The sequence below is a fragment of the Mastigoproctus giganteus genome, chromosome 4, assembly GCF_048544385.1.
Source record: "Mastigoproctus giganteus isolate SK-2022 chromosome 4, ASM4854438v1, whole genome shotgun sequence".
Lineage (NCBI taxonomy): Eukaryota > Metazoa > Arthropoda > Arachnida > Uropygi > Thelyphonidae > Mastigoproctus > Mastigoproctus giganteus.
Window position 1 is genome coordinate 166,271,365 of NC_143578.1, and position 22,302 is coordinate 166,293,666.

Sequence of the window (22,302 nt, forward strand, 5' to 3'; positions counted from 1 at the left end):
AGATCCTAATTAGTTCTGTTCTTCTTTCCACTTTTCTCTGTCTCTCCCCCCACCCCCTTTCTTTGAATGTTATCTCCTGACCATTCGGCGCCTCCGTAGCCAGGTGGGAAGGAGCAACAGTGCGTTGCACATGCTTCTTGATTAGACTGGTGTTCGAGCCCGTCACCACCAAATACGGAGGATGCGGAAAGGTTAGGGAATGACCACCGCATATTCCCTGAGCAATATGGCCTTAGTTGCTAATGCTCCTAAAAACCAAACAACAAACAAACAGGCGTCTCCGTAGCCTGGTGGGAAGGAGCAGCAGTGCGTAGCACACGCTTCTTGATTAGACCGGGGTTCGAGCCCGTCACCACCAAATACAAGAGGATGCGGAAAGGTCAGGGAATGACCACTGCATATCCTGGAGCAATATGCCTTTAGTTGCTAATGCTCCTAAAAACCAAATAACAACAACATAACAAACAAACAAACATCCTGACCATTCATTTTCAAGTTGATAAAGAGGTTTTTTTCTTTAAAAGCTTCTTGTCTTGAAGCACTCTTATTTACTTTTCTTTCATTTTATTAATTTTATCTAATATATATTTTATTATCTCTGTATTTTTACTGCTTTTATTTATTAGCATTAGTAGGGTATATGATGCAAGAAAAAAAAGCTTATATAGCATCAGCCAAAAAACAAAACAAAAAAAAAAAACACTTCCCATTTCGCCCATCCATTTACTCGAAATGTTTGTCTAGTTCTGCCTTGAACTTATTTAAGTTGCTGACCTCCACTACGACAGATGGAAATTTGTTCCAACTATCAACCACCTGCTCGCTAAAGGTGTATTTCCACACATCTGTTCTATAATTGTCTTTCCTCAATTTGAATTTATGCCCCATCAGGTGAGTAATCTGAGCAAGAAGAAGAATCCCATTAGCATTGAGCTTGCTCAATCCATTCAAGGCTTTATACACCTCAATTAGATTACCTCACAGGTGCCTAGTTGCCAGAAGCTGCAATTTGAAGAACTTAAGCCTTTCCTGGTAACACCAACCTTTTGTTCCACTCACCAATCTCATTGCCCTTCTCTGTGTTTGTTCCAGCAGCCCTACATCCTTCCTAAAATGAGGCCTCCAGACCTGTATACAGTACTCAAGGTGTGGCCTGACCATTGCCTTATACAAGGGGACAATTACCCCCTTATCCCTGCTAGAAAAATTCCTGTATGTCATTGACAAGACACCACAAGCTACTCTTGCAGCCTTTTTGCCTTATTGTGTCAGTTTTAAATTTATTTTTATTCTTATTTCTGTATTTATCTTATCTTAATAAATTTGTAAGTTGTTTTAATATACTTTTATTTTTAGTTGGTAAACTGAGTGAAGTTTTATTCCATTTCTCTGCTAGATTTAATTTTATTTTTAAAAATGTTTGGTTGTCCTTTGGTTATCATTAGTAATTTTTTTTTTATTTCATTTCCTTTTAAGGTTGACAATTTCTCTATATCTGCAAGGGGCAAAGATCTTTTTGTTAATGCTAATTTGCACATCACGGCAGGCAGAAGATATGGGCTTGTGGGTCCAAATGGGTAAGTTTAATGCAGCAGATATGTTATTAATAAGTATGAACTGGTAATTGAATTAAGAATTGGTAAAAGTTGAACCTCTATTATTAGTGTACACAATGTATTAATGCATGCTATGTTGTAGTGCACTGTTTTTTAATGCACTGTTAATGTTCCAGCTGTTATAATAATACAGATTCTCTTTATTATTGTTAATGTTTTGTAATGTAATATGGTAAATCTCAATGTAATGGACTTTTGGGGGGGGGGAGGTAAATAGCTTTCTTGTGAATTCAGGACATTTTTTTGGGTTATTTTGAGATGAGATTTTATATGCATAACAAACATTTTAATTTGTAATAAAGGTATAGTTTTAACCATATTAATTGTGCAGATTTGTTTATTTTTGTATTCATCTAAATATTTAAAAAAATATATGTAATAAAGTTGGTCGTTGCCACCACAAATATCACAATAACATAGCAAGTTTTAGAAGTAGCAAGAAGTTCTAAAAATGAACAGGATAAGTATAATTCTTCAGTAATTTCTTTTATATGTTCTGTTAGTATATAATTAATATTGTAGTGTTCTGTTTCTAAGTTAAAACCTATTTTGCATTTCAATGATTATTCAACTTAAGTTTTAATGAAGTGCTTTTATGGCTTCCTTGTGCTTGATTGTATGCCTGAACATGCCTTTCATAGACTGCTTGATGTTTCAAATTTGCCCAGTATCGTTTGAATTTGCTGACATCCTTGTTCTGTATGTTGCTAAAGCATTTAAATATTGTCAGCGAGTGTTGCAGGGGGCGCCTCCGTAGCCAGGTGGGAAGGAGCAGCAGTGCATAGCACACGCTTCTTGATTAGACCGGGGTTTGAGCCCGTCACCACCAAATACGGAGGATGCGGAAAGGGCAGGGAATGACCATCATATATTCATGGAGCAATATGGCCTTAGTTACTAATGCTCCTAAAAACCAAAACAACAAAAAAAAAAAAAAAAACGAGTGTTGCAGAAATGATTTTTACCTGATTATCTCAGGTAAAAATTGAGTGGATTCAGGTCTGAGGAGCAAGCTGGCCCTGCAAACATGGCTATGTGGCTTATCCATTTATTGGTGAAATTATCCAAATAGTTATTGGCTACTTAACTAAAATGAGATAGAGTACCGAAATACATAAACTACGTACAATGTCAGACAGCATGAGGAATTTCATCTAGTAATTTGTGTAAATTTATTTTATTTATTTTATCTTATTTCATGTATTTTATTTTATTTCATTTAATTTTGCTTTATTTTATTTTATGATGTTTTATGTAACCTCATTTCACATTCTTTTTTCTAGTTTTTATTTTTACCTCATTTCATACTCATTTCTGTTAGCTCTTGATATTTATTTTATTAATTTTTTGGTATACTGTAGATTTGATTGTAACAGCCTTCTCCTACACATTTTCAATATATTAAAAAAAAAAAAAAAAATATATATATATATATATATATATATATATATATAATTTTATAATTTAATTTTGCAAATCCCTTTGTAATAATTTTTGTGTATCCCTTCGTAATTTTATTAATTTTTTTTTCCACAGTCCCATTTCTTCCTCTTGGCTTGTTAATTATGCCATTAATTATCTTAATTCATAATCGTACTAGGTTATAATGTTCTTTCACCTTTTTCATTACTACTTCATTTCTTTTTTCTGCTATTCTTTACACTGTTTTAGTTCAGGCACTGTGTACTTCTCATATCCATCTTTGCAGATCCTGTATTAATGTTTCTTACTACACATTTATATATTCTTTTGCTTCCTGTACTGCTGCCCTGCACGTTTTTAGAGCATTTGGCATACGATACTACGTTTCTCTATTTTTTTCTCATCTGCTTAGTTTGCTTACAGAACTTATAATTTTACTACTACTATATATATACATATATATACATAGAATAGAAGTAATAGGTATGGGAGTTGTAATAAGAGGAATATATGAAGGAATATATAGACCTGTGTTACTACTATGTAGAGTGGAGAAGTATAATCAACCAACGGGTTAGATACCATGGAAAGGCAGTCATAAAATAACACAATTCGAACCTGCAACACAGAAAGTAAAAAATATTATTTTATAAGTACAGGCATACCTCGGTTAACGTTACTTCTGATAACGAAGCTTCGATATAACGAAGTCCGCAATTTCAAGCCCCATTTAACATAAAAAAAATATATTCCAGTTTAATCACCTGAAATCTAAACAAACTGAAGAAATTACGGAAACCTTTGGGGCTTCTCGTGGTTGGTTCGAGAAATTTAAAAAACGGGCCAGGATTCATAGTGTAAAATTAACAGGAGAAACTGCAAATAAGTTTCCAGAAAAACTAAAGGAAATAACTGAACGTGAAAATTTTCTGCCAAATTCGGTGTTCAGTGTTGACGAAAACGGTTTGTTCTGGAAACGGCTACCAACAAAAAGCTTTATTTCTATTGAAGAAAAATCAGCTGCTTTGTTCAAAGCAGCCAAAGACCGTTTAACGTTACTCTTTGGATCAAATGCCTCTGGCGATTATAAATTAAAATTGTTATTAGTTTACCATTCAGAAAATCCGAGGGCGTTAAAAGGTAACATAAAAATGAATTTACCTGTAATATGGAAAGCAAATAGAAAAGCTTGGGTTACCAAGAGTTATTTACTGATTGGTTTGTTAACCACTTTTGTCCTGAAGTAAAACGGTATTGTCAAAAAAACAACTTTGATGAAAAAGCTCTTTTGTTGTTAGAAAATGCTCCGGGACATCCTACTGATCTTCACACGTTGGACACATGCATTCCTGTCAAAGTTGTGTTTCTTCCAGCAAACACAACTTCCCTGATTCAGCCATTGGATCAGGGAGTAATAGCATCATTTAAAGCTTATTATCTGCGTCGAACATTAAGCAATTTAACTGAACTAGAGGATAAAGAGGAAATGACAGTTAAAACTTTTTTGGAAAAACTACACCATTAAAAACGCAATTGAAAACATTGATAGTAGTTATTGGAAAGAAGTCACTAAGAAATGCTTAAATGGAGTTTAGCGCAAAATATGTCCAGAAGTTGTACTAGAAGAAGAAAATAACATCCAAGAAATTAGAAATGAAGTTATCCAGATGGCTCAATCAATAGGTTTCGAAAATGTCGATGAAGAGGATGTTAGAAATTTATTGAATGCAGAAGATGATGGTTTTTCAGTGGAAGATTTAGAAAATCTTGTTAGCAACGAAGACAAAGATAATGAAGACGAAGTTAAAGAAGTTCCTGCCGAAAAAGTGTTAATAACCAAAGATTTAAAAAGGTGCTTAAATGACATTGAAAACGTTTTAAATTTTTTTAGTGAAAATGATCCTGATTTAGGAATAAGTTTTATTGTTAAGCGATCAGTGTTAAATGCAATAACTCCGTATAGGCAATTGTTAAATGAAAAAAAAAAAAAAAAAAAAGCATAAGCAATCACCTTTAGACTCATATTTTAAAATGAGATTTCACTTTGTATGTAAGTTGACTGTTTATTTAATAAAACTTTTCTTTGTTCGAAAAAAAAGCTTTTCATTTTCTTTAAGTGGGAACGTATCCCTATTCTGGCCATAGTATTTTTACCTCTGAAAACGAAGTTTCGCTTAACGAAGTAATTTCGTGGAACGCATCCTATTCGTTATTCGAGGTATGCCTGTACTTATATTGTACTTCAGATGATTTCAACGTCGTTAACGAGGGCCAGCCTTCAAAATCAGTCAAATTGCAGCAAAAAGTAAGGCCTCTTGTCTCTAACATGAAATATACATAGCCTGTGGTGAAGAATCCCAGGTTTTTAGTTTATTGTTAATGTGTGGAAGTCAGGTTAATTGTAATGCTAACGTATATAACATGGCTGACCCGACAGAGGCGGAGAAATGATAGATAGTAAGCAATATATTGGTAGTAAAAAATTACTAAAGATCATTGAAAGTTGAAATCACGAGATGGAGCAGGCTGTCACGAATCGTACTTACTGATTTCGCAAGCTGGAGAAGTGAGGACGGTCATCTGATATACTGCGGGGAGAGATTATTTTTGTTATTTTGATTTTTAGGAGCATTAGCAACTAAGGCCATATTGCTCCGGGATATGCGGTGGTCATTCCCTGACCTTTCCGCATCCGCCGTATTTGGTGGTGATGGGTTCGAATCCCGGTCTAATCAAGAAGTGTGTGCTACGCACTGCTGCTCCTTCCCGCCTGGCTACGGAGGCGCCCACGGGGAGAGAAAGAATGCTTTATGCTTGTTTCAATGACTATATGGTGTGTAGAAGCGACGTCGGGCATTGGAATGCAGTAAGATGTATGGGATTGACGGAGGGATTAAACATGATGAGGCCATGCATCCCAGGATAGGGGAGAAGGCATAACGTACAAAATAGCATGAAAAGATGCTGAATTTTGTATGAGGCGAAGTCAGTATGTATAGCAGTAAAATAGCATCTTGATATTGCTTTCGAAACCTAATTGTGCACAAGAAATAAAAGATGGGGATTCAGAACAGTAAAAGGTGTGAGGTTCAGAGGAATTAGTAATGCTTGGGCAGTCCGGCGTTGCTAGCCTGTTCCTGTAGTAGGACCCTGAACATAATTTCTGGGACTGTGTCTTGTTTTTAAGTCAATAATGTTAATAATGGCGGAGGTAGACCATTATATTACCATTCATGATGAAAATATAATTACATATAATGCCAATAAAAATAGTGAAAAATCGTCAAAAATAATGAAAAAATACTCCTATGATAACCAATTTGTGGACACAAGTTTTTCAGACTGTGAGACACCAAAAAGGTTAAGGAGTATTGCATATATGTTAAGGAATATTGCCTATACATTATTTATGCAGCCTGGATGTATAGGATGTCATTATGCTAATATATTTGTCATATTTAGGGGTTGGTTAATTATATTCTTATATATTTAGATTTGGAATGCTTTGTTGAAGTGGTAGTGAAGGTAGGCTGTCGGAAACTGATTGTCCATTAGCCTGTTATATAGCAGGGGTGGCCAACTTAATTTGTGCCGCGATCTACTTTTTTTCTTCAAAATGTGCCGCGATCTACCATCTAAAGAATTTCATTGCACCTGGTTAAAAAAGTTAATCAGCACATATTGAAAATTGTTGTTTATAAATTTTAAAATTAAATACAATTCAGAATTCTTATTTTAAATTAACATATATTTAAAATTTTTAATTTATGTGAAGTTTGTGTCTTCATGTCACCTACTAAGCTTTCAAAATCGGGGATATATTGTGATAAAGCCAACAGTAAAGAATCTTCTGTATGCAAGTCCGTAAGAGTACAGCGATTCTTTGTTTGTTTCAAATACGAGAAGGCCGATTCGCATAGATATGTGGAACCAAAACAAGAATTTGAAAAGTTGACAGCATTTTTTTTACATTTGGGTACTTCTCTCGGCAAACATATTTCCAAAAGTCTTTTTCTGATGGTCTGGCTTTTAGGAAGATATCGTTTCAAAATGTAATAATATCATTTTCAAGTAATATTTTCTCCGTGTGAAAAACCTCAGCGATTTTTTTCTGCAATTTGTTTCGTATCTCAGTCGACATTAAATGGATAAGAAATATATTGAACAATGTTTCTTCAACTGTTTTGAAATCACTGAATCTGGTTTAAAAATCATCCACAACTTTCTCAATTTCAGAAACATATATTTCTTACTATTAAATTCAAAAACAGGATATCACATCTGGTGAGTGGGCTTGGCACACCCAGGGTCCTGAGCTGGATATCATCATTCTTCTCTTTCTTGGTGATTTCCTTCTACTTTTCTCTCTCTCTCAGGGTAATTTTTTTTTTGGCTGGTGCAGCATAAGCCTCAGCCTTCCTTGCACCATACCGCTAATAATAATAAATAATATTTCTGCAAGTGATCTTGCATATTTGGAAAATGATCGAATTTTTTTCTTTGAGATCCTTAGCCATTACCAAAAACTGATATTTATATACAGAAATGCTACTAATCATGTCACCAACATTTTTATTTTTCGCTTGTAATTCCAAATTCAGATCACTTGATTTACTGGTAAAATCTGCCAAAAAAGCTCGATCACACAACCACTCCATATATTGTAGCTGCTGATAATCATCTCCCCTTTGATCAACAATTTTTTTAAAAATTTCATTCAGTAAATTTTGAAATCTCTGTAGAAACGTACTCCGATTCACCCACCTCACATCTGTGTGTAATATCAGATCTTGTTCATTTTCATCGACTTGCATTTTGAAATGTCTCTTTTGAAGAGATCGTCCTCTGATGGAATTCATGATTTTGAAAGCTATGTCCATAACACTTTTAGTATTTAATCTTTTGCTGGCTAACACTTGTTGGTGGATGATACAGTAGTAACTCAAAAAATCTGGGAATTCATCATCCTTTTGGCACAATGCAATGAATCTGTTAAGATGCCCCGTTATTGCTTTAGCTCCATTGATATGAGCTTAAAGAGTGGTAATTTAATTTTTTGAATAAAATTTTTGAATGTGTTAAATATATCAAGACCTCTAGTTCTTTCTTTTAACGAAACCATACCCAGCCGTTCTTCTCTAGTGGCAGAATCATCGAAAACCATACGAATAAAAACGAGCAATTGAGCTGTATCACCGATGTCTGTAGATTCATCCAGTTGTAAAGAAAAGGACACACAATGAGCAATATGAGCACGCAATTGTTCACTCACATTTTTACTCATTTTTTGACACGTCGCATCACAGTATTTCGAGATAATTGCAGATCTTGAAGAGCACTTTTAATTTCATTTTTGTTCTTAAAATTTTCAAAAAGAGAATCTGTTATTTCTAAAAATGCGTCTGATGAATTGACCATCAGAAATTGGTTTTCATGTTTTTTTGCAAGAAGATGACTCACTTTAAATGATGCTACAGTTACTGCTTTAGATTGTAAATTAGGTGTCATGAAGAAATTTAGTTGTGCGAATAATCTGAATTTAAGTTATTTTATTTTTTGTAAGGTCACCACATTAGGCGGAAAATTCGATTGGCATTACCATGGAGTGCATTGAAGTGCCTTTCTAAATTTCCTTTTTTGAGTATAGCCACGGAAGCATTGCAAATCAAACAACATTTTTCTTTTATCATTACAAAAAAGTATTCTAGTTCCCATTCTTGATGAAAATTATGTGTTTTACTTGTTTTTCATAGTATTCATTTCAAATCAAAGGTTATTAAATTAACATATAAGTACTGTTCAGTTATTAATATTAAGTAAGTTAAATAAGAATTCAACACATACACTATTCTCTCCACAACGTAACTGCGTGAATTTTCACAAGCGAAGCCTAGTGGCTGCGTGGCAACAAGAGTAGTCACATTGTTCAATGGATTTGTAATAAGCGTAGGCAGTGGGGCATATAATAATAACAACATTTAGATTTAGACTAATCTATTATTTTTGTATATTTAAAATTCACCGTAACATGATCGACTGAAATTAAAGCCACGATTGACTGGTAGATCGCGATCGACTTGTTGGCCACCTCTGTTATATAGGGTTATTATATTATGCTTTATCAGCCAGTTACTATTACATATGTTAGCTATTCTGAAGCATTATGAAAGAATAACTGTTTTCGAGATTAGCATTAGTAGAGGCATTTGATGCAAGAAAGCAAGCTTATGCAGCATCAGCCAAAAAAAAAAAAAACCCACTTCCACTTCACCCCTCTGTTCGTTCAAAATACCTGTCCAGCTGAGCCTTAAACTTATTTAGGCTATCAACCTCCACCACAAGGGATGGAAGTCTGTTCCACCAACCAACCACCTGCTGGCTAAAGGCAAATTTCCGCACGTCTATCCTACATCTGTCTTTGCTCAATTTGAATTTATGCCCTCTCAGGTGATTTTTCTGAGCTAGAGGAAGAATGCCATCAGCATTGAGCATGCTTAAACCATTCAAGGCTTTATACACCTCTATCAGATCACCTCACTGGTGCCTAGTCTCCAAACACTGTAATTTGCAAAACTTAAGCCTTTCTTCGTAAGAGCACCCCTTTGTTCCATTCACTAATCTTGTTGCCCTTCTCTGTACTCGTTCCAGCAGCTCTACATCCTTCTTGAAATGAGGCCTCCAGACGTGTATACAGTACTCTAGGTGTGGCCTGACCATTGCCTTATACAATGGAATAATCACCTCCTTATCCCTGCTGGAAAAATTCCTGTATATCATTGACAATACTCCATGAGCTACTCTTGCAGCCCATCTGCACTGCTCAGAGAACTTCATATCTGCCTGCACAACCACCCCCAAGTCCCTTTCATTCTCTAGCACTGTCAGTGTACTACCACAGAGTTGATACGTTGCTCTGGGGTTGCTGTTTCCCATGTGTAGTACTTTACATTTGTCAATGTTAAACTTCATTTGCCACCTCTCAGCCCATCTGCTCAACTTTTCCAGATCCTGTTGCAGCAGCATAGTGTCAGTAGTGTCCTTGACAACCCTGCCAACCTTTGTATCGTCTGCAAACTTGGACATTAAGCTTGATATACCATCATCAATATCATTTATAAATACAGAAAACAATAATGGACCCAACACTGAGCCCTGAGGGACTCCACTAATAACATTAGTCCACGATGAGCAGTGTCCATTGATTACCACTCTCTGTCTTCTCCCCCTCAACCACCCCTTTATCCATAGCAGCAATTTGCCTCCAATGTCACACTGCTCCAATTTGTGTAGCAGTCTTCCATGTGCAACAGTATCAAAAGCCTTTCTAAGATCCAAGTATATAATATCAAAGTTATTCCCTGCATCCAGTTCTTTTGTGACTGCATCATAGTATCCAATCAAGTTGGTCAGGCAAGACTTCCCCTTAATAAAACCATGCTGTGTCTGAGCTATAACTGAAGTCTTGTCTAAATGATCCTGCAGTGCTTCTTTAACCAGTGCCTCCATTAATTTTCCTGGAACAGAAGTTAAGCTCACAGGTCTATAATTACTTGTGTCAGCCTTTGATCCTCCTTTGTGAATTGGGGTCACATTTGCACATTTCCAGTCTATGGGTACCTCCCCTGAGTCCAAGGAAGCTCTCATAATTATGGCTAAGGGTTTGCTTACTTCCTTTGCTGCTCCTTTAATATAACTGGATAGATCCCATCCACCCCGGGTGCCTTTCTTGTGTTTATCTTCAACAGTTTCTCTTCCACTTTACTCCCAGTTATTTCAAGATTCTGTAGCTTACTGCTAGAGTTGAATACACCTCTGGCATTCCCCTCGCTGAATAACTCCTCATGTGTGAATGTTGATTCAAAATATTCATTTAGTTTGTTAGCTACCTGAGCAGGATCATCAACAGTTGACCCATCAATATCAAGTGGACCAATCTGATTCATCCCCTTCCTTCTAGAGTTTACATAAGTAAAGAACTTTTTGCTGGCACTCTTTGATATTAGAGTGCCAGCGCATATAGTTGACAACATTGAAATTGACGGTGTCTTTTATTGTAGATGTTGATGGATATTTGTGAGCCATTAATATTAATATTCAGATCTAGTTAATTTGCTGTTTGGTTGTTGTCATTGGTTTTTTCCAGAGTTAGTCCTGGAGGGTAAATGTTGGCAAACTGTTGTATGAAGTTGGTACAGTTTATTACCAGTAAGTCGTCAATATATCTGAACATTGATAGTTCAGATGGTAATGCAGTTTCAGCATAGTATAAATAAAGGTTAGCCAGGACACAGCTGGCTGGACTACCCATTGGTGTACCTTTGGTCTGTAGGTAGATGGTTCTTCCATCAGTAATATAGTTGTTTGCAATGCAGAGGTTGGTTAAGCTGTTCCAAAATGTTGGTTTGGCATTTATCAGGTGATTAGTTATTGTACAGTTTGTCGGACTATTTTTAAGTTTGGTAGGTCTATGCTGGTGAAGAGGCTGTAAAAATCATACATTGATATACTGATGAGGTTATTGGCTTTTAATGCTTCTATTACGGGGATAGTTGTTATAAATAATTCTGCTATTTGGTAAAGTGTTTAGGATGGGTTTCAGAAGTAGTTCTAAAGTCTTGCCTGGTTTGTGTGCATAGCTATGCTTACATGAGGTGATGAATCTAAATCCTATTGGATTTTTGTGGAATTTGGGTATAAAATAGATGTATCGTAGGTTATAATTGTTAAAGTTAATTTTTAATTTCTTACTGAAGGCAGTAAGCTTCTTAGGATGATACTATTGTTGTTGTTTATAGGTTTGTATGTGTTACTTGAGTTCAGTTCTGTATATAACGTATGATAATAAAAATGTTTTTTTAAGTGCTTATGCAGTTCAGCTAGGTGCTTTTTGATAGTGGAGAAATTGTATTTTTTATCTGTGGCAAGTGTGGCACCATGTACAGCTAGTGTTTGATAATTATTGAGTAGGTCAGTGAGGACTGAGTTTATCCATATTTGGAAGGCTTCTATGGGTGTATTATATTTGTATGATAACATAAAGCAAAAGTTCAGTAAATTGTGATAGTTGTTTTTTTTTTTACCTTAATTTGGTTGATATGATGGTGCAGCCTGAATTTGAAGCCATGCGCCATGATGTTTTTTAGTTCTTCATTTGGTATTATTATTATATTTAGATTACCAGTGATGATGTGTCCAAAATGAGTATTGACATAAGGTTTAAAATGTGGTTGGTTGCATATGTAATTGTTGGAATCTGGTATAAATTTATCTAGATTGGTGGCCAAGGTTTTGTAACTACATGCTATCAGTTCGAAAGCCTTTGAGTAGCTGAATCTTGATATTATTTGTAGGTTGTGGCAGTTGGTAGGGAGGAGATCACAGTGCTTGTTGATGCACCTATTGATGTTAATTTTGTCCAGGTTGGTAATGTACATTAATATTAAGTGGTATTCTCTTTATTACTATCAATATTGATAGTTTTTAGTCTAAATTTTCAAGATCTGCTTTCTTTATTAAAGAGGAAGGTAGTGCTAATACATTTTGTTATTCTCCCTTTACCCATGTATACAGACATGGGAAATAGGAGAATTCTCTTGTTGGCCTTACAAAACCAACTGTAGAGGTGCACATGGTCTGCGTGCTGCCAGTTGGGCAGTTCTGGTACGAATAGGGTTGTCTGATGTCCAGTTTTGACCCAGGACAGTCCAGTATTTGAGCTTATTATCCAGTAAAAAATTGACAAATACTGGATATATTAATGCCAGGTACACACATTGGCCCAAAAAAAAAAAAAAAAACCCCTTTATTCACTATTGAATTAGGCTATCTTTGTTTCAAAAAACAGCAAATGTGTGGCTCGGCATGGATTCTGAAGGTGTTTTAGCTGCAACAAAGTTGAAGGAAGAGGAGTTGGACGCCAAATAGTTCTCTCTGCAGCATATCCTACACATTTTCAATAAGATTGAGATCAAGTGAATCTAGGGTCCAGAGAAGATGGTGGAAATTTGTGTCATGTTGTCCAACCCATTCTTGCATAATTCTGGCATGATGTGCTGTTGTATTATCATCCATAAAGTGGCCATCAGCTTTGTTATAAAAGTGTAACATTTCAGGGTGCAGTAGATCTGATACAAAATTCAGGTACTTCCTGGATATTATTTGACCTTCCACTGGTGTGAAAGTTGTTTGTTTGGTTTTTAGAAGCATTAGCAACAAAGGCCATATTGCTCCTGGGATATGTGGTGGTCATTCCCTGACCTTTCTGCACCCTCCATATTTGGTGGTCATGGACTCAAACCCCAGTCTAATCAAGAAGCATGTGCTATGCACTGCTGCTCCTGCCCACCTGGACGGAGGTGACTTGGTGGTGTGAAAGGAGCCAGTCCATGCCACCAAAACATTCACCATACCATAATACCACCTTCAGATGCTTGGGTCATCTTAACAAGGCAAGCAGGGTCCATCGCTTTGCAGTTTTTGAAAAACAAGATGCAGTATATTTCAGTGACTGCTGGGAGTCATTGCGGTACAAGTAAACACATGGGTTGTGTTAGGGTAGCTAAGAATAGAAATAGGTGCATGTATACTTGCGTGTACACCAATGCTAGGAGTTTAGTAAATAAAATTGATGAATTTGAGGTATTGCTTAAAACATCAAAGGCAGATATTGTTGGGATTTCAGAGACATGGTGTCACACAGATATAAGGAATGCAGAACTGGAATTTGGGGAGTACAATGTCTACAGAAAGGACAGACAGGATAGAAAGAGAGGAGGGGCTATGCTATTAGTTAAGAAATACATAAAATCCAAGGAAGTGAAGCCAGTCAACATCGCTGAACAGTGCAGTGTCGAGTCAGTTTGGTGTGACATAAGCATTGGGAGATCAAAATTGAGAGTAGGAGTGTGCTATAGGCCTAATGACTCTGATGAGAAACTGTACAGGGAAATAGAATGGGCCAGTAAATCAGAGTCTTATAATGGGAGATTTTAATTTCCCAGATATTGACTGGAATTTGGGGGCTGGTCACTCACACACTAGCAAGGCTTTTGTGGATTTATTGGATGATTGTTTTCTACATCAGCATGTTTGGGAGACAACTAGAGGGAGGAATACTCTTGATTTGATTATCAGCAGTGATTCTTCATGCATTAAGAATCTGCAGATAAATGAAGCACTAGGTGGCAGTGATCACAGTGTGCTGAAGTGGGATTTACTCAAAGAGGTAACTACCATTAGGGGTAAAGGGAAGGGTTATTGCTTTCGTAAAGGCGAGTACGATGGACTGAGACAGTATTTAAATTCTATACAGTGGGAACAACTGATGATGTTGCCAACAGCAAATGCAAAATGGGAAGCATTCAAAGAACTTATCTTGGAAGCTACTAGGCTTTACATACCAACTAAGAAATATTGTTCAAGGTTTAGGCCAAAATGGATGTCAGATGAACTAATGAGGCATATGGCAGAGAAGAAACATGCATGGGATACATACAAATTAACACATGACACAGAAGCCTATGATAGATACAAGTTGATCTGTAACCAAGTTATAAAGGAGGTTAGGCAGGCAAAGGCAGATTACAAGAGATCTTTGGCAAGGGATGCAAAGAAAAACAGCAAAGAGTTCTTTACTTATGTAAACTCTAGAAGGAAGGGGATGAATCAGATTGGTCCACTTGATATCGATGGGTCAACTGTTGATGATCCTGCTCAGGTAGCGAACAAACTAAATGAATACTTTGCATCAGCATTCACACATGAGGAGTTATTTAGCGAGGGGAATGCCAGAGGTGTATTCAACTCTAGCAGTAAGCTAGAGAATCTTGTAATAACTGAGAGTAAAGTGGAGGAGAAATTGTTGAAGATAAACACAAGAAAGGCACCCGGGGTGGATGGGATCTATCCAGTTATATTAAAGGAGGCAGCAGAGGAAGTAAGCAAACCCTTAGCTATAATTATGAGAGCTTCCTTGGACTCAGGGGAGGTATCCACAGACTGGAGATGTGCAAATGTGACCCCAATTCACAAAGAAGGATCAAAGGCTGACACAAGTAATTATAGACCGGTGAGTGTAAATTCTGTTCCAGGAAAATTAATGTAGGCACTAGTTAAAGAAGCACTGCAGGATCATTTAGACAAGACTTCAGTTATAGCTCGGACACAGCATGGTTTTGTTAAGGGGAAGTCTTGCCTGACCAATTTGATTGGATACTATGATGCAGTCACAAAGGAACTGGATGCAGGGAATAACTTTGATATTATATACTTAGAAAGTCTTTTGATACTGTTGCACATGGAAGACTGCTGCACAAATTGGAGCAGTGTGACATTGGAGGCAAATTGCTGCTGTGGATAAAGGGGTGGCTGAGGGGGAGAAGACAGAGAGTGGTAATCAATGGACACTGCTCGTCGTGGACTAATGTTATTAGTGGAGTCCCTCAGGGCTGGGTCCATTATTGTTTTCTGTATTTATAAATGATATTGATGATGGTATATCAAGCTTAATGTCGAAGTTTGCAGACTATACAAAGGTAGGCAGGGTTGTCAAGGTCACTACTGACACTATGCTGCTGCAACAGGATCTGGAAAGGTTGAGCAGATGGGCTGAGAGGTGGCAAATGAAGTTTAACATTGACAAATGTAAAGTACTACACATGGGAAACAGCAACCCCAGAGCAACGTATCAACTCTGTGGTACTACACTGACAGTGCTAGAGAATGAAAGGGACCTGGGGGTGGTTGTGCAGGCAGATATGAAGTTCTCTGGGCAGTGCAGACGGGCTGCAAGAGTAGCTCATGGTGTATTGTCAATGATATATAGTAATTTTTCTAGCAGGGATAAGGAGGTGATTATTCCCTTGTATAAGGCAATGGTCAGGCCACACTTAGAGTACTGTAAACAGGTCTGGAGGCCTCATTTCAAGAATGATGTAGAGCTGCTGGAACGAGTACAGAGAAGGGCAACAAGATTAGTGAATGGAACAAAGGGGTACTCTTACGAAGAAAGGCTTAAGTTTTGCGAATTACAGTGTCTGGAGGCTAGGCACCAGCGAGGTAATCTGATAGAGGTGTATAAAGCCTTGAATGGTTTGAGCATGCTCAATGCTGATGGGATTCTTCCTCTCGCTCAGAACAATCACCTGAGAGGGCATAAATTCAAATTGAGGAAAGACAGATGTAGGATAGACGTGTGGAAATTTGCCTTTAGCCAGTGGGTGGTTGGTTGGTTGGTGGAACAGACTTCCATCCCTTGTCGTGGAAGTTGATAGCCTAAATAAGTTTAAGGCTCAGCTGGGCAGGTATTTCGAATGAACAGAGGGGTGAAGTGGAAGTGGTTTTTTTTTTTTTTTTTTTTTTTTGGCTGATGCTGCATAAGCTTGCTTTCTTGCATCAAATGCCTCTACTAATGCTAAAGGTTCTCACCCCACTCACTGCCTAATGTCAGTGCAAAGCAATGTATTGTGATTCATCTCACCACATGGGTTTCTTTCATTGCTCCAATGTTCAATCACAACGTTCTTGGAACCACTGCAAGCAGATTTTTCTGTTTTTCCCTGAAACAAGTGGCATGTGATTAAGCAGGTCCCTGCCAATACCCAATTTCTTCAATTCTCTGCACATGGTAGTTGTTGTTTGATGTACACTGGATAACCTATTTTTCTGTATAATCCTACTTAGAGTGTGATGGCTTCTCTTGAAGTATTGTTTTTCTGTCACATTTACATCTTTGAGATGGATGCCTTTGAGAAACTAATTGTCTTTCACTTCTTGAATTATGGCTCCTGCTAAATGTGCACTGATGATAAGATATTTTTCAAAGTCTGATAGATCACACGTTTTCCCCATTCTGGCTTCAGATTACTGCAGTTGAACAGCTTGTGCACTCTTTATACTAAGTTTAATTTTGTTTGCATTCAGTTTTCGTTATAGTTGCTTTCTTGAAAGTTGTTTTTTCTCTTAAAAAAATTGGTAAATGCTGCATAATCATATTTAAATTGTAAAGTTGTAGATTATTATTTTGAATTTCCAACGTATTTGAGATTAATATTTCTTATTATATCCTTAATATAACCTACCTCCGAAGAATGAGAACTTTTTTTTATTCAAGCAAAGCTTTCTTCATGTCTGTGTAGTGTTTTTATGGAAACATGTTCAACCATACATACTTTAAAGTAATTGACATCAGTGTGCAAAATTGGAAGCTGTGGATAAATAAAACTGATAGCTGTCTGATTTTTCAGAGGAGGCCACCTAGAAAGCCAAGCTATTGGCAGTAGTGGTGGTGCTAAACATTGTATCCTACTACTACCACCATGAATGTATAAATTCAAATTTAATTTTTAAAAGATAAATAAATAAAATAAACAAAGGAAAATAGACAGACACACAAGTTGGAAGCTTCTAAGCAGTCATAACTTCATGCTGTCGGAATATACTTATCCTTCACTATGGTATGTTTGTTTATTATTCTTTTTATTGGTCGTGTTGTAGTTCAATGTCAGTAACCATTGTGATATTGACAACTAACCAAACACTTGATTTGGTTTTGGTGCTTTCAAGGGGACACTGGCTAAATTTAGATTTAATTGAATTTCATTTGGCTTGTGGTTTTGCTATACAGGCAGTTCCTGCTTAACGAGTTTTTGCTTATGAGTTCCCGAGTTTTTTTAATGTATCAACAAAATATGAACATTAATTGTGAAAAATGAATGTTAAACATTCACAAATACTGCTTTCAAACCATATGCATAGTTATACAATACAGTGTACCCCACTTTAAGATATTAATCCATTCCAGAGACACCATCGTATTGTGAAAATATCGTAATGTGAAGCCAATAACACATTGTTTTTTGGTAATTCGTTCCAAGACCTTGGAAGTTAAAATTTTCACTACATAACTATTTATCTCTCCAAAAGGTAATTTTATAATGTAAATTTTATTAGGTACCAACCCAAATCATCAAAATGCACTACATTTTCATCGTTATCATATGTTCTGTTATAAGAATCAATTTTGAATGCCTTTGTTGATTTTTTTCTAAAGCACATATCTGGAGGTTGCAACGATAAAACAATAAAAACAATTTGCACCTTTCAATTTATTGGGCTTTTCTGTTAGTGCAAGCAATTATAAATGGGTAGTAAACTTGATGTTATCGCATTTTCGAAAACACCGATAGCTGGAATTGTGTGGGTTTTTATGTTATTATGGTGAAATGTGTTTCCCCTTTACTGAAATCTTCAGTCATATAAAAAACATAAATAAAATTTCAGAATATTCTCTTCATTCCTTTTTTTTTAGGCTTCGTAAACTTGTTACTCCATGCAAATCGTGTTAGTTGCAATTTGTGTGTGCTGTGACAAAATGCTTATGCAGTGCTATCGTGAAATTTATAAAGAGAAGAGATTATCTTGGAAACACGCCTCTTGAAGCATTTCTGAAGAAGACGACTACTTTGTGTAACAAACCAACGAGTGCTGAGCCAATAATGAGTGATCAATGAGTGTGCATTTAGTCGACGATGATGAAGAATAAACATTCTTTAACATTTGCAAGTCATAAATAATTTCTTTATTATTATAATTTGCTTGATTTTACAGGCTACATTTTCATTTCTTTGGATAAATCATTGTTTAAACATAAACAAATTAGCTAACTAATTTCATTGTTAATTACGTAACCCCTGTTTTTAACATTGTCTATGGGAAATAAATTTCTGCTCTGAGTTTTCGCTTTACGAGCACGCGCTAGGAACAAATTAATTCATAAAGTCAGGAACTACCTGTATTAGTATTTTCACTATATTGAAACTATTTTTCTACATCATTTAGGGATTTGATTTCCTTCTGCAACACCCTTATTCTTTGTTTAGTGCCCACCAACCATTTGTTCTAGGCATTAACACTTTTCGTGATATCTGGCTTTGCCATATGTTATCTTTGTTAACTGGCACACAAACAAACACAGTCTGTATTTATGCTAATTTTACTTAGCCAGAGTTCCCCTTGTATTGTGAATAATAATAATAATTTTATTTTATATATATTTTTTTCAGGCATGGAAAGACTACATTGCTCAAACACATTGCCAATCGTTCTCTGAATATTCCACCCACAATTGATGTATTACTCTGTGAACAAGGTATGTTTGAATGGTATTAATTTTTAATGTTAATACAGTTGCCATTATTGCCACCTTCTTTTTAACAGAGTCTAGCAAGTAGGATGCATGTTCACACAGGGATTTGTTTTTTGGCTATAAACTGGCAAACAGAGAGCATGTTTGTGTGCTGGAACATTGTCTTGATGGAACATCCAACCGTCCTGCCACAGTTCAGGTTTCTTCCTTTGAATTTTTTCACACAGGCCTTTTTAGAGCTTCAATGTAGTATGCTTGATTGACATTCTGATTTGGTGGGACATAATTCAGCCATAATAATTCCTTTAATATTGGAAAAACAAGGAGCATGGTTTTAATTTTTGATTTTGATATTATTTTTACTTGTGGGGGAGGGAATTGTTTTATTTTCCATTGTGTTTGCTGTCTTTTAGTTTCTGGGTCATACTGGAACAGCAACCTTCACTGCTAGTAATTACAGTATTCAGAAAGGCTGGACCTTCAATTTTTTTTTTTTTTTTTTTTTTTCAAAACATCTTCACAGATTTAGTCTTCTTATTCTTTGATCTTCATTCAAAATTTTTAGCATCGTCTTAGTACTCATTTTTCTCATTGCCTAAATTTAGTTAAAATTTGTCTAACGGTTTCTGTGTCCATATTGAGTTCTGATGCAACCGTTCTAATTTTTTAAACAATAATTTCTAATCAATGTACTTATACTCAGTCCACATTTTCATCAGTTTTCATGGATACTGGATAGATTGGTCATTCATTGTCTTACACATTCTCTCTTCTTTCTAAAAATTTTTTATGCCATTTAAACATGCTATCATGTTTAAATACATGATATTTATTAGTCTAACTATTAGTCTGGGGATACACAGACTAATAGTTTAACTAGAGCCACAGGCAGAGATGAAAGTGATTCGTGCATTGCTACTATCAGTATATGCAGCAGCTTGGAAAGCAAGGTACCTGGGATTTCATGCTCTACTGTGGGTCATCATGGAACAAATGAATACATAGGCTGTGTTAGGGTAACTAAGCGTAAGAACACATGCATGTATATTTGCATGTACGGTGGGGTCCCCAACATCCAATGGTAATTCGTTCTACAAAACCAATTGTATGTTGAAAATATTGTAAGTTGTAACCAATAATACATTGATTTTCTGTAATTCGTTCCCCATCAACACATAAAATAAGTAATTATATTTGAAATGAGTGGTTTATAAAGATTATTTAATAAATAGTCATAAAACATCTTAAAATAAAAAACAAACAATAAATTAGCATTTCCCTTAGAACTGAAGTGCAGAGCTGATGAAATCAGTGGTGGCATGTTGGTGGTGGGACTATAACAAGTGTCAGGTGTCTTTTCAGTTTTTTGTTGCTATTGACAAAGAAACTGTCCAAAGTGGACTGTTTTTGACGATTTTTTTTGTATTTTCCTGAAGTAAAAAATGACTGTCTTCCATTTTGCACATCATGAATTCAGTATTTTCAATGTCAGGGTGTTTTTTTACCACTTCTCTTAAATGCTCCCAACAAGAAATGACAGTCTTCAGCTGACACTTTTTTGGGTGTCTTCTTCCTCTCCTTCTTCCTCTCCATTGTCACGCTCCATAATTTTCTCCAACTCTTGTGGCTCCTCCGTTGTTAGCTTACACCCATGGGTGTCAATAAGGTTCTCCCCATCCTCTTCACCAACTTCCAGACCCATTGATTTACTAAGAGTGTCAATATCATTTGTCAAAGCACCATCATCTTCATTTCCATCAGTGTTATGACTAATTAAAGGCCAGATGTTTTACAAGGCTGAATTTAAGCGCCTGGTGGAAACATCATTCCAAGAACTTACAATAAGCCTCACACAGTCCAGCATGTTGAACTTCGACCTCCAAAACTCTTTCAGGGTAACAGCATTTTCACCAGAGGTCACTGCAAAGCAACTCGTGAACATTTTCGTGGTGTAGATTTTCTTGAAGTTTGCAATCACTTGCTGTTCCATTGGTTGAAGAAGAAGAGTAGTGTTGGATGGCAAAAATTTGACATGAATAAAGTCAAATTGTGCCTTAAGAGTTTGAACAAGGTTGGGATCATGATCTGGTGCATTATCCAGCAGGAGCAGTGCCTTTAGAGGAAGCTTATTTTGCTCTTCACTGAAGGACAGAAAACTTCAAGCGCCCATTCGTTGAAGGCATACCCTGTAACCCAGGCCTTCTTGTTACTATGTCAAAATACTCTTCAACGTGCCCTTCTCGACCTTTTGTTGTTTAAATACTGTGGAAGTGTTAGAGTGATGCACAAACAATGGCTTCAAATTAAAATTTCAAGAGGCATTGGCACCCAACAGGAAAGTGAGCCTATCTTTCATAGGCTTATGCCCAGGTAAACTAGTCTCATCCTTAGTGATTACGTTCTCCTGGACATTCGCTTCCAGAAGAGGCTAGTTTCGTCAGTGTTAAAAACCTGCCGGGGAAGATAACACTCCTGATCAACAAACTCGTAGAATACTATTTTAAAGGTCTCAGCTGCTTTTTTTTTATCAGCACTGGATGCCTCCCCCATGCATTTCAACACTTTTTATATTTGCCCTTTTTTTTTGATGCACTCGAACCAGCCTATGTTGGCTTTAAAGTCTTCAAAGCGCACAGCACTGCCACTGGTTGATGGAGCTTTAAGTTTCAGATCACCATAGATCTGAAACAATCGTATGAGTGATGTTCCATGTGTCACGTGTTGAACAATAACAAAGACACTAATTAGTTGAGAACAATCGTACGAGTGATGTTCTGTGCAGCACGCATCTGAAAATTTCCACCCATGCATCATTCTAGCTATATTGGAAAGCTATTGGTACCTGCAAATATCATCGGTCCTTAAAATAAAAGATCATATGGAAGGCATATCGGTTCCTGAGAATATCGGATGTCGATGTCAACCACACCATACATTTTTCAGAGTGTACAGGCTGTCGTTTTATTGTTGTCGGGTTTAATGACTCCAGCTAAAAAAAAAAAAAAAAAAATTGCACCCATCTGTACCCTGCAAGAATTTGTCTAGGTCTCCCTTGAATTTATTCATTTCCACAACAACAACAGATGGAAGTTTGTTCCAACAATCAACCACCTGCTGTTT

At 36.4% G+C, this 22,302-nt stretch overlaps 1 protein-coding gene across 1 annotated transcript in view; it reads left to right on the plus strand.

The window, feature by feature from the left end:
* LOC150087173 (ATP-binding cassette sub-family F member 1) overlaps positions 1–22,302 on the plus strand; it is a 276,369-nt gene that overhangs the window by 72,976 nt on the left and 181,091 nt on the right. Inside the window, exons 4-5 of the mRNA XM_090371867.1 lie at positions 1,477–1,577; positions 19,100–19,185. Coding sequence (XP_090227993.1) covers positions 1,477–1,577; positions 19,100–19,185 — 187 coding nt within the window. The remainder of the gene's footprint in view (positions 1–1,476; positions 1,578–19,099; positions 19,186–22,302) is intronic.